The sequence below is a fragment of the Emydura macquarii genome, unplaced genomic scaffold, assembly GCF_026122565.2.
Source record: "Emydura macquarii macquarii isolate MOO-44397 ecotype Brisbane River unplaced genomic scaffold, CSIRO-AGI_Emac_v2 contig_3390, whole genome shotgun sequence".
NCBI classification, from domain to species: domain Eukaryota; kingdom Metazoa; phylum Chordata; order Testudines; family Chelidae; genus Emydura; species Emydura macquarii.
In genome coordinates, this window is record NW_027133527.1 from 7,349,374 (window position 1) to 7,363,044 (window position 13,671).

A 13,671-nucleotide genomic window follows, 5' to 3' on the forward strand; every position below is an offset into this window, starting at 1 on the left:
GCTGTGAGGCACTGGGCTCACTCCCACTCTCTGAAGCATGGAGCTCTGGCTGCGTGTAGTTCAGATGAGAAGCAATGAGAAGTCCCAAGGCAATGGAAATTTTTTATTTGAGAGCCATATCTAGCTCCAGTGCTGGTCATTGTCTTTCCAAGACTTTCTCAGCAAGTTGCACTGTGCTGGTGTACCCATCCTGAACTGTAATTCTGCACGTGCATTCATGCATGCATCTGTGAACAGGGTAAAGCAACTCCATTTATCTCCAGTGTTGGTCTAATTTACGTCTGTGTGCCTTCATTAGATCGTTTATTATAATAAAGCTAAGGTTATTTGTTCTGTCTTCCTTATTTTCTCAGGGAGTTCTGAATTTTTTGGTACTTAAATTACATACAACTCATGTAACTCTACCCTCAATAGTACACATTTGACCTGTATGGAAATACAAATAGTCACCTTTCTGTATTCAGCCTTCTCTCTAACAACATTTTGTGCAAGGCTGTTCCTTGATTCCACACAGCAGGTCAGTTTCTTGTGCCCTTTGAGCATGGTCAGCTAAAGGTCATGTTTGTATCCTCCTCCTCTGGAACTTCATAATCGCTTTAATGAGCAAATGGAACTATATTAGCCAAGGTTTCTTCTAGTGATTGCCTGGCAAAGTGCAACAAAATCTCTGCTGTTGCCAACCCCTCCCGCAAATAGCCAAGGGAGTTTGGCAGAACTAGAGAAAATCTTCTGGTTGGATTGTGGCTATTAAGCCTTGGTTTGTACTGCATGGGGTGTAGGAGAGCTTGCTGCTGTGTGCTGTGGGAGCTCCAAGACTCAACCACAGTTTCTGGTGGGGAGTGCATACTGCAGTGGCAGCTCTTCCACCCTCTCAACAGGTACAGGTGTGCTCCCCTCTGTGCCTGGCCAGGTCTGCTGGCTGGTGTGGAAGATGCCACCCTTCCCTGACTTTGCTCCCCAGGGGCCTTGAATAGAAAGGGGAGGCAGTGCTCTCCAGTGCTAATGGGCCTGGCCCTTGTGGTGCAAGGATCCTGTATGGTGAGCACAATCAAAACCTTTCTTTGTAATATGATCCTCCTATGATCAGCTTAGTGGCGTCTGTATGTAACCCTTTCTTTCTGTGTTAGGAGAAAGGTACGAGTAACCACAACCTGTTGTCTGCATCTCGATCTGCCCTTACCCACCTCAACCAGCTAGCACACCAGTTGGCTTTCGACTCTGTTTTTCTTCGAATCAAACAGCAGCTCTTACTGATTTCCAGGATGGAGGTAAGTCCACTTTTTGATTCCACTGATCCAGCATAGCTAGTGGGAAACATGGCATGGATGTCCTTCCACATTTTATGGGAGCCTGGGACTAGTAAGCCCTCATCTCCCATCTATCTTGGATACCCTCACAGCTTTGTTTTCTCAGATGTTAAACTTTCTTCTGTGAATGGTGCTCTTGCTTCCGTGGAGAGCCCTGACTGACCTGTCTCTATTGCATTACCTGCTGGGATTTGTGTCTACAGGATTCCACTGTTTCTGTGAAAAGAATTACTTTCGACCTATGTACAAGGAAGTGTGGGGAGTGTTTTAGAGGTGGGGGTCTTTCCTTAGCAGTTTTTAGTTTATTTAAGAGTCCACTGGCAATCATGGTCACTGTTACGTTTGTGACCCCACATCCTTTCTTTGTGGTGGCTACTCACGCTGACTGAAGAGAGCTTTGATTGGTTCTTTGCTTTATTCCTTCCTAGGGCTGGAGCTCAGGTGGCATTGGTGAGACATTAACAGAAGACCTGCCAAACTTCAGTCTGACTCCTCTGGAGTACATCAGCAACGTAAGCGCATGTAGTGATAGTTTCTAGAAATGATCGAATTTCAAGGGACTGTGTAATTTGACTGTCACTATTTTTGTTCAATTTTGAGCTCATTGTATGAGGGCAGGAGTTGTTATTTTGTTGGTCCAGATCCCACACCTGGGATTTCTGTACAGCACTCTGAGGATTTTAGACAATTGTTGGAACAGGATCTAGGGTAACGGGTGCCAGGAAAGCCCTGCGGTTTCTGGAGAGCCCAGGGAAGGTGGTGAAAAATGACTTCTCTATTTAGAGTTGTGTTACACGATGTGTTAACACTTGTACTGCGGTGGGTTACGCTGCTGCAGTCCTCGGCCCACTCTGCTTACTAGTTGGAGCTATCGAAAACGCATCTTTCAGCATTTCTCCAGTAATGCAGCTTTTGGAGAGGCTAACTCAGAGAGCAGAGTAATCACACAGAGCACAAGGCTGGAGCCCCAGCTGCAGGCTGGGGTGATGTCATTTTTTAACTTAAAACGAGCTTGCTCTCTTTTTCCCTGTCAGTACCTGGTAGCCTCTCCAGTCTCCCTTTCTGCTGCAGAGATAATCTTCCAGTCATGCTGGGATGCCAAGAGTGAATGGGGGATGTGAACCTAGCTGGACAGTTCTTGCTGTTTGGCCCTGCTGGCTATATCTGTTTACTCCTTGCTCACCAAGGGAGGGTTGAGTATTGCTCTCTAATCTCTTCCAACTGCTGTTTCTCGTTATCGCCTCTAAATGGGACAGGGGACGGGGTTCTGAAGCCTGTGCCAGTGCGCAAAGATCAGTCCGATACTCAGGGGAATTGTACTGACATATCGGCTGCTGATTGCTCACTCGACCCCAAGTGTAATTTGACAAACAGGAGGATGTCCACTCTTCACTGTGATGTGCTGCTCTCATTCTGCATGTCTCGCTCTCGGATGTGCATAAGGAATAGCCCCTGTGGGATGAGCCCCAGGTGTGCAGCCGAGGGGAGGATCTGAGCCCATAGGACCATAGTCAGTTCATTTCTGCTGTTGGCATTCCGTAAGCAGCCTCTCCCCACCGCATGTAGATGCCAAGAGTTGGTGGTCTGCTGAGCTTTGGGGGTAGTTTCCCACTTATTTCTAGCTTCAGCCATCTGGGAGGCTTCTGTTACCACATGAGGTTCCTGGGCAGTGTAGCAGAAAAACAAGAGGGGACACCCAGCCACCAAATGCTTGTAGCCAGGCTGCTGCTGCAGCGTGCCTGAGAGGGGGCCTGGTGGGATTGGTGAGAGTGCCGGCTATGTTTGGCAGCAGGTGAGTGCAATTTTAAAATCAAGCACATCAGGGCATCAATTAGGGTCACGTTCTGTAAGGAAATCAAAGGGAATTTGAGCCTTTCTGGGGCCAGGAAGGGCTCCTGGGACTTTGTTCAGATTTCCAAGCCCCTCTTTAACCTGTGATTGAGAGGGGAGTGCGATGTACAGATTGAGACCGACTAAGACTCTCCTCAGGTGGCCTCACAACCAAGCTGCTGCATGGCCAAAAGACAAGAAGTGTCATTTAAAAAGGTATTCTAGTGTAACACGAGCCTTAAGCTCCTGTTCCCTGATTTCACTCCGAGCTGGCTGTTAGATTCCTGTATAGAAAATGAATCGCCAGTAACTCCTGCAGGGGTCAAGGATGTAATTATTTCTGTGAATCTCTCTACAGGGTTTTCTTGCCAGGGTTGCTCCTATAACTGGGCCTTGACCTCTTGGAAAATAAACTTTGTTTGTAAAAAGGGAATTAATGGTCAGTGAGAGATGGAGTTCACTCACTGTGGTGGTGTATGTCAGTGAGCTGCTGTCCCGTTCAGTGTTCAGACCTTGTAGATGGGAATTCCTCTCTAATTGTGTCCCAGGCAGTGAAGTGCCCTCTTAATGCACAAATCTTAATAACTCAGTGTCACGCTTACAGACCTTCGTTTTTATCTTAGATTGGACAGTATATCATGTCTCTCCCACTTCATCTCGAGCCGTTTGTTACTCAGGAAGATTCTGCTTTGGAGCTAGCATTACATGCTGGAAAACTGCCGTATCCGCCAGAGCGAGGTAGGACAAGACGGATTCACTGCGGTGTCTGGGGGAAAGCATGTGTTTTTAGCATTGCAAAGATGAGTTGTGGGGTTGAGGCCATTTGAGCTTGATTTCCCTGCTGATGTGGTACCTTACTGCAGAACTGTGTAGTGCCTTCTAATTGTCCCTCACTAATACTCCCGAGGAGGCCCTAGTTAATAAGGAAAGGTTCTGCATCTTCACTGCAACCAGAAGCTTTAGCTCAAGCTGTGCTGATGTCTGTATTGGGGGAAGTTGCTCTGAAGCGGGGCCGAGCCTCCATAACATGGGGGGTATGTGTGCGATTGAAGAGATGAGAGCCTGTTAACGTGCCAATGCATTATTTGGTGCTCTAGGAACTTTCTCATGATCAGTGTGAGTTCCTGTGAAATGCTGAGCGGTTACTTTTGGGTGTAGAGTTGAATCACTATGGTAGCTGCACTTGACGTGTTCATTTATTCCTAACTCTGTCTTTGTTATTTGTGTCAAAGCCATGGAAACCTCTCAGAGCTGTGTTGTCAGTGTGGAAGTGTCCATCGTGAGCACTGATCGCTGGCTGGCACCAAACCCCTGAAGTTTGATGGGAACACTGTCCATAGCCAAGCTGTTTGGATCATCTTCCTAGTTATTTAAAGATCATCTGCTTTGAGCACTATAACACCATACATAAGTAGCACAAAACAGACACAAAAGTAGAGAGATGATACTGGGGGAAGCAGGAAACCAATGTTCCATTCCTAGCTCAGCCACTAACTCATTGTGCAACCTTGTGCAAGTTGCTTCAGTCACTGCATCTGTAAAACGGGGACAACACTACTTCTTCCTCAGCTTTGTAAAGTGCCTTGTGCTGCATGAGTGAACAGCACTACCTGAGTACCAAGAATGATGATTAATTACAGTATTAAATGAGGCCAGGGAGGGTCACACTTAAACAAGCTCATCACTTTGGTTGAGTCTCTTCTGAGTAACATCAGTACACAGCCTGTCCGAGACCGTCCCCTCTCTTGTCTTCTGGCCCATAACCCTGCTCTGGGGTTGACTGTTAAATAAGCTTGTGGCATCCTGTCACATGCTCTCACCTTCTCCCTACTCCCCTCTCTTCCCCTGTTCCTGAGACTCCTGGTGCTGCCCTGGCTTTTGTGCATCCACACAGCTGTAAGCTGTTGGTATGTGGCTGGCTGAAGCAGATGGGTCCTGCCTGAGTGTGATGAAGGTGAGTGGTGTTTTCAAGGAAACCATTTACTCACTGCTTATCAGTAGTCCTCTTCAGAACCTTGCAGGTGGCCAGAATGAGGCTCCTGTGCGCTCAACATCTTGGCTCTTCTTTGTTTCTCAAAAACCTCTCAAATGAGGCTTTTGGGTTTAATGCTCCCCACTGATCTGTCCCTCAATTCTGTTACCTCTGTGCTTGTATCCTGACATGGCATGAGAAGCTGGCCTGAATAGCTGCTCATCTGAAATGGGTGCCAATGCAGATATGTGCATTCCCAACTATGAAACGCAGGGCTTGTGATATTGTGGTGATGGGCTGCATTGCCGAGCAGTTGTACCTTGTACCAGATTGGCATAATTAAGGATTATCAAGGGCTCTTCCTTCTGCTGTTGCTGGTCAGATCACGCAGACCTCGGTGAGAGCTGAAGGAAAACACCTGTAACTTGAATTCCTCATTCCATCTCCTTAGTGTTAAATTGTAAAGAGGTCTGCAGTGTTTAATCTCTTCTTGATATTTGTTTTCACTGACAATTGAAACAGTGTATGGCTTGATATCTGTGTTCTTCATAAGAACGGCCACACTCAGTCAGACCAATGGCCCATCTAGCCCAACATCCTGTCTTCCAACAGTGGCCAATGCCAGGTGCTTCTAAGGGAATGAACAGAACAAGGTGATCAAATGATCCATCCCTGGTCGTCCACTCTCAGCTTCTGGTAGTTGGAGGTTTAGGGACACCCAGAGCATGGGATTGCATCCTTGACTTATTCTCCATGAACTTCTCATTCTTTTTTGAGCCCAGTTACAATTTTGGCCTTCACAACATTTCCTGGCAATTAGTTCCACAGGTTGACTGAATGTTATGTGAAGAAATATACTTCCTTTTGTTTATTTTAAACCTGCCGCTTATTAATTTCACCTGGTGATCTCTTGTTCTTGTGTTATGTGAAGGAGTAAATAACACTTCCTTATTCACTTTCTCCGCACCAGTCATGATTTTATAGACCTCGATTATATCTCCCCTTAGTGGTCTCTTTTCCAAGCTGAAAATTATAAATCTTTCCTCATATGGAAGCAATTCCATACCGTCCATCGTTTCTGTTGCTTATCTCTCTACTTTTTCCAATTCCAATGTATCTTTTTTGAGATGGGGCAACCAGAGCTGCATGCAGGATTCAAGACGTGGGTGTACCATGGATTTATATAGTGGCGTTATGGTAATTTCTGTCTTATCGTCTATCCCTTCCCTAACGGCGTCTAACCCTCTGTTCTATTTCTTGTCTGCTGCTGCACATTGAGCGGATGTTTGCAGAGAACTAGCCACAGTGATGACAAGTCTTTCTTGAGCAGTAACAGCTAATTTAGACCCCATCATTTTTGTATGGATAGTTGGGATTACATTTTCCAATGTTCATTACTTTACGTTTAACAGTGAATTTCATCTGCCATTTTATTGCCCAGTCACCCAGTTTTGTGAGATCCCTTTGTAACTCTTCACAGTCTACTTTGGACTTAACTATCTTGATAGTTTTGTATCCTCTGCAAATTTTGCCACCTCACTGTTTATCCCTTTTACCAGATAATTTATGAATATGTTGAACAGCACTGGTCTCAGTACAGACCCCTGGGGGACAACCGCTATTTATCTCTCTCTCCATTCTGAATACCGACCATTAATTCTTACTCTTTATTTCCTGTCTTTTAACCAGTTATTGATCCATGAGAGGACCTTTCCTTTTATCCCATGGCGGCTTACTTTGCTTAAGAGCCTTTGGGCAGGGACCTTGTTAAAGTTTTTCTGGAAGTCCAAGTACACTATATCCACTGGGATCACTTTGTCCACATGTTTGTTGACTCCCTCAAAGAATTCTAATAGATTGGTGAGGCATGATTTCCCTTTATAAAAAAGCCGTGTTCACTCTTCTACAACAAATCGTGTTCATTTGTGTCTGATAATTCTGCTCTTTTTCCTCTTGTTGCTTGCTGAGAATACAATGTATGGTTTAGCGTTTGATGTTAATGATTTTGTCTCATTAAAGTATTTGCATGTTTTTTTAAAGCGTTTTATTAGCTTTTAAAACATCTCACCCGTAGCTAGGGTGATCAGATTGCAACAGTGAATTATTTAGACACATGGGGGCGGGGTGGGGTGACATACCATATCATACATAAACATGTAAAACAACATTGGTATTAATAATAATGGTATATGCATAACCTCAACAATTACAATATAACATCGCTAAAGCAATATACTATAGACGTAAATTGATAATTAACCTATTGTATTAATTAAAAACTGGTTTGATCTTATTATCTTTATTATCTCATTCTCATTTGATAACTCACCAAGGTATAATTACACATTAAAACTCCTTTAAAATGGTAATTAATGCTGAGTAGTTATAATCCATATTTAAACATACAGATTTATTTCTACACCGAACAAAACAACACAGATAAAGGATGTGGTTTTTTTATTCAGTAAATAAACCAACTTTACAATTTGCATAGCTGTCAAACGTGCCAGCAGTGAGTCTCACACTTTGACGACTTTGCCATAATCATGACTTGTTTCTGGGCAATCACAAAGCTGTGGAAGTCCTTGCAACTCATCTGGAAATACATTTTTACAAGGGTTTCGTACTGCACTAAGTCTGTGCTGCTTTGATTCTAGACATCAATCCATGCAACTTTCTTGATTGAAAATACACGCTCTATGTATGCAGTGCTGACTGGTGTACTGAGCACATATGACATCAACTTTGTCATGTTCAGGAATTCAGTGCTACCATCCTTGTTTCTCAGTTGGGTAACTCTGATCTCAAGTGCTAAGTATTTGCCAGGTTGCAACTTGGAGTTGATGTCTTTGATGATACAGAACTCATCATAGAACTGATCAAGATCCACTCTTTTCTGTGGGTTTACAGTGGTCATAGCCTCAGACAGATCCCTGTATTCAAATTCCTTATTAACTTTGATGTTCAAGCATTGGGTATTGAACAAGTAGCCAGTTGTCAAAAAAATCAAACCATTTCTACGGATATTGGATCAACACATGGTAAAATTTCATGAAGTCTTTCTGGAGACATTCAGCAGAGACAGGCAGCATCTCAGTTAATGCATTTTCGACTTTGGAGCCTAAGAATTTGTCATTCTTCTGTTGCTGAAGTTTAATTCTCAGATTATTCATTATGGCATACATTTCACATGCCGTTTAAGGTATGTGAAGTGTATGCCATCATGCTCTCATTTTCCAGAGCACAGTATCATTGAAGAATTTCAGTACATTCTGGAGGAAAAACAGATGAATCTCAACTTTGCTAGGCCCCTCACCTTCTTCACCATTTTCCATGTTGGAGAAGGGCATCCATAGAGATTTTGGACACTTGTTGCTGCCCGGGGAAACAAAGTAGTTCTTAACAGTCTGCCACATATTTACAATCCTGTTTACAGCTGGGAAAAGACTCAACCAGTGTGTTGAAATCTTGGGCAGTGAAGTGGCATATCCTTCAGTGCTGCTACTCTCTTAGCAAAACTGTTGAAATGATTGAATGTCTTAATCACCAGAGTCTCAAGGTCAATTTGCAGGGTATTGCTAACATGTTTCACGGTGCTGTGGACAACATGGGCCAGGCAGTTTGCAGACAAGATACTATTTTGTTTTGTTTTTTTAAATTCTGGTCACTGATTGTCACTTTTCATAATTCATGTTTGCATTATCAGCACGGTAGGAAGACACTTTGTTCAGGTCTAGTTTGTGTGTTGCAAGTTTTTCAAGTAAAATGTTGCTTATTACCTCTGCAGACTCTTCGTTTTGCTTATAGAAGTCTAACAGTTTATCTTGGGCCCCGTGTCTGGGTGTCCAGTATTTCAGTGATAAGGGGTAAGTTGTCATGGTGCCCTGTTAGATGCATCTGTGGCAACTGAGAAATAGGGACCCTCTGGCTAGCTGAGGTCTTTTAAAAATTTTGTTGAGAGGCGCATTTTTGATCAGTGCCTCCCCTTTAGTCCAGCCACAGCTGATGTGCTTTGCAATCCTTGAATCTGGATACAAAGTCGGTGCCAGTTTAAGTTCACAGTCACACAAGAGATAGGCGTGTTGATCGACTCCAGTGTGGTACACTTGAGCTAACTCAGCAGCAATAACCTGGGTATTGAAGGATTTATTTGTCTTGCTTAAAAATTCAAGACCAGGGTATTGCTCTTGTCAGACTTGGTGTTTCGTTTGATTTTTTTTTAATCACCATGATGCTTAACATTGGACTCACCGCCATGGGAAATGCTAAATTCCTTCCTGCCTGCTTTACACAAGGCTCTTGAATCATGCTCGTAGGATTTCCAAACCCAAGTGTAAATATTTTCCCATTCTGTCCTGTATCTGCACTGTCTTTTTTGTGTTTTGGTAGTTGGCTCTCCCTCACTTGCTGTTGCCATGTCAGGGTTTTCGGCTGAAGATGGTTAGCTAGCAACTGAAAAGACCTGCGCAGTCTCTGTATGCATACCTGTGTTGTTATGCTCCCAGTGTAGTTTGTGCTACGGTACACACTGTGGTTCAGAACTGTAATGTAAACTGCATAGCCGTACGGTAAACTGTGTTACACCGGAAAACTACCCAAAAAAGCAAAATTCCCAGCAGATAACAGAGTGAAGTTGGGAAAGGGTTTAACAAACAGGACAGCCCAAATTGACTAATTTTCTATTTCATTACTAAGTTTTAAATTTTACCTGAATATCCGGACAAATGGCTCAGACGTGGGACAAAAGGTCACATTTTTTCGGGACATCTGGTCACCCTATGCCAGCAGTGAACAGAAGATGCATTGGATGCATACTTTCTGCAGGGACTTTTGTTGCTCATTGGAGGCTCTTCCTGGGGTGGACCATGTCCGAATTAGAGAGAAAGTGCTGGCTGGAGCCCAGCCCACTGCTGCGCATGATTGCCTCACATCTCTGGGGACGCTTAACGAAGACAAGTAACATGAAGAAAGAGTGTTGCATATTTAGCTACATTTTAATGCAAGGTAGCAGCTGCCAACAAGGAAAAGAGCTGGCACCAATCACTCCTCCTCCCCCCCCCCCCCATAGATTAGTCTAGGAACCACTTTCTGTCTAAGTTCCAGTGTCTTAAAGTGTTGTACATTAAGCTATTTTTTCTTTTAACAACTAACACAAAAGTCATACCCCGCTAAGACCGAGCAAACAGGCGAGTAAGGGTTCTGATGGCTAATGAGAACTCTCTTTCAGGTGATGAGTTACCTGAGCTGGACAACATGGCTGACTACTGGCTAGGTTCCATCGCCAGAGCTACAATGCAAACCTACTGTGAAGTGATCCTGCAGATTCCAGAGCTCACCCTTCATTCAGCGAAGCAGCTTGCCACGGACATCGGTAAGTGCAGAACACGCATGGTGTAGCGAGCTGCTTCTCCCAGAGCCCAGTCCTGCAGTGTGCCAATAACCTCCCAAGAGGTGCTGTTTGCTACCAGTTCTTCCTGGGTTCTGGGGGAGTTAAGAGCACTCCACTTCACAAAGAAGCTGCTCCTTGTCTTGCATATTGAGGCTTTTAATGAAGTTTCAGCTAACTGGGGGAGAGGGGGAAGCTAAGATGTCTGATAAGTGTTTCCGTCTCCAAGCCGATCATTCTCCACTGTTGGGCTGCAGTCTGGCACACGCCCTTAGTGCCACAAGCGAACTCTGAGTGAAACGTCAGCTAGCAAAGCTGTGGAAATAAACCACCTGGTCAGAGTTAGAACCCTGACCGCTTTGTTTTGGCAAGACTTGTCTGCTGGACGCTGGGAGAAGCTGGGCCTTTCCAGCAAGTGTGGAGGGGTGGAAAGAGGAGGAGAAGATTTCAGTCCAGGGAAGTGATCAAATCCTCTCCTGTTACCTCCTGTAACGAAATGACCACAATGTGGGTCTTTTCCTTTGGTGCCTGCCGAGTGATCCCATAATCCAGTGTGGGGAAGTGGTTTGAGTGGTTCTTTGCTGTGAGTATACAAGGAAAAGGAGTCTCCTGCTCCTTGTCAGAGAAAGCTGGATACCCCTATTTTACAGCTCCCACTTTTGAAGCTCTGCAGTTGCAACTGAAAACCTTCCCACCCAGGGAAGCAGGGTTGGATCTCTGTGGAGCCGGTCACTGGTGTTCTGTGGTGGGTCAGAAGTTTGCTGCTCAGCAGTATGTCCAACCTCAGTGTGTGTGTGTTGTTAAGTCTACTGGGAAGTGCTCCATGGAGTCATTTCGGAGGCTCTGGGTTGCGTCGTTCTACCTCAGCTGGGCTGCATTCTCTCTAGATAGCTAGCAGTAGAGAGCTGCTCAGCTAAAGTAGAAGAAATCAACCAGGAGCCCTACAGAGTGCTTAGCAGTAGATCAGCCCTAAAGCACCTTTTTAAAAGTAAATCTTAGGGCCAGCTCCTCAGCCTGCTTAATTCCCCTTTGTGCTGCTCCTTAAACAGGCAGCTGACGATTCCCCCAGTGCAGGAATAGCTTTATATGGCCTGTTCTACCCCTTCCCCATGGCACACGAAGGGGAAGCAGTGTGAGGTGTGAAGGGGATGGAGCTGGAGCACAGTACGGTCCTGGGCTGGTGGAACTCCCCCTAGGGAACCATTCCAGCTTGCATACGTTCGAGCAGCCCTGTGGCTACGCTCCGTTATTTTGGGAGATGATTTTACCCCATCAGCCTGTGGAACTGGGAAGCAGAAAGATGGTTTAGAACCACCTTTGTCTCCTCCCACCTCAGCTGCACTGGAAATGTTTGCTGTAATTGAGAATCCGGCATGGAATCTTTTCCCCAGCGTTGTGTGAAGGCCCAAAGAAGAACTGGATCAGTTAGACTGAGCATCTGCCCCTCTTACCCTCCATCCTTAATTCCCTTGCAGTTACTGAAGAATTGGCCATGAAGCTTTGTGTTGGGACTCCTTCCTACCCCATAGCCTTTCTCCCCCTGCAGATTCCCCATCATTGCGGTTCTGAGCATGTCTCCTGGTGTGATTTGGATTCTTTATCCCTGTCATTGGTGACGGAGCGGGGCATGACTGCTCTGAGGATGTGGGTTCAGAGGAAGTCTGTGCACCAGGAAGTGAAATGTAGCACCACATGCCCCGTTCCTCTGGCCAAAACCATTGATCACATAAAGCAGTAACTGAAGATCCAGAATTCAGGTGAGGCAGCATAGCTAGATTCCAGCTGCTTTGCAAGCGCTGCGAATTAGTCAGCGCCAGTGCTGACGGACAGAGTATCTGCTGCCGTGCTCGGGCAGAATTGCCATGACGGCGTCTCTCTCACGTGGCTCTGCTTTGGGGACTTTGGCATCGTAACCACTGCCTGTTGAAATGCATTTTCCCTTCACTCTTGTAGATTATCTGATAAATGTGATGGATGCTCTTGGCCTTCAGCCACTGAAGACGCTACAAAACATTGTCACTCTGTTGAAGACCAAACCAGAGGACTACAGGCAAACAGCCAAAAGCTTGCCCCGCAGGTTAGCCAGCAACATTGCCACCATGAGAAGCCTGGACTATTAACTCTGAGCCCTAGAAAAACACCACAAGGGCAGCAGTTGACTAAAGCCTAAATTCCCTACATTGATTTTTTTTCTCCCATAAACTTACCAAGGATGGTGGGACTGGTGGTTGGGGAAAAGGAGAATTGATTTTTGACTCATTTAATAAATGTTTTCGTTTGGAAATGTTGAGCGAGCTCTCCATGTGATTTGAATGATGAAATGGAAAGGAAAAACGTCTTCATGACTACATTTCCCTGTGGCCATCTGGATGACCTCAATAGCTGTCTTGTGACTAGCGTTCTGACGCTAGCTTGAGAGTACATGCCGCATGACAATGAGATGACTGGCTTTTTCAGTGCAATCTAATAAATGGTGACTGAAATTACAGGGTATGTGCAGCATGGATCAGCTGAAATGAGGACTCTGCTACCTGGAGGCAATGCCCATTGCTTAAGTCTTTCATTATTCACGATCTCAAGAAGGTAGTGTCTTGGCAATTAGCAGAAAAAGCAGGACCAAACTAAGCCCTGACAACAAAACCAGTTTAGTAGGTTGTTTCTCAGGAGATGAATGTTTTCTTCCTTCTGAAGCTATGTTAATTCTAAGGAATTGGATGTAGCAGTGTTGTTGTCTTCTCGTGAAATGGATGAAACTGTGCTGTGTGAGTCTTTGCAAGAAGTCTTATCTAATCTAGGAACGCTTCCCTGGGCATAGCCTCAGGAGATACTTAGGGAAAGTATAAACTGATCACACTGGATGGTTGGTACAAATGCCATTGGGGGAAACTCTGCAAGGCTAGCTTTTGTGAATCTTTTTTGGATGAAAAAAGTCTTAGAAATTTAAAATGCCAGGGTTTGTGGATTTTTTGGTACTAGATGAATTTCACTGGAACATTTAATCCAGGGTAGTGTCAGTCGAAACTGCTTTTCCAAGATACCTATATCAGTTTGATCTAGTACTGTGGTTGCCTCTTTTTAATGCTCTTACTGTGTTGAAGAATTTGATATTTCATTTGCAACATTGCTTTAAACATTTTTTTTTTTTTTTGGCAAGAGAGGAGTCTTGATCCGGAATG

At 44.8% G+C, this 13,671-nt stretch overlaps 1 protein-coding gene across 1 annotated transcript in view; it reads left to right on the plus strand.

The window, feature by feature from the left end:
* COG7 (component of oligomeric golgi complex 7) overlaps window positions 1–12,967 on the plus strand; it is a 28,543-nt gene extending 15,576 nt beyond the window's left edge. Inside the window, exons 13-17 of the mRNA XM_067534100.1 lie at window positions 1,128–1,268; window positions 1,736–1,819; window positions 3,761–3,875; window positions 10,337–10,480; window positions 12,449–12,967. Of these exons, the coding sequence (XP_067390201.1) occupies window positions 1,128–1,268; window positions 1,736–1,819; window positions 3,761–3,875; window positions 10,337–10,480; window positions 12,449–12,615 (651 nt within the window). The 3' untranslated portion in view covers window positions 12,616–12,967. The remainder of the gene's footprint in view (window positions 1–1,127; window positions 1,269–1,735; window positions 1,820–3,760; window positions 3,876–10,336; window positions 10,481–12,448) is intronic.
* The last annotated feature ends 704 nt before the right edge of the window (window positions 12,968–13,671 follow it).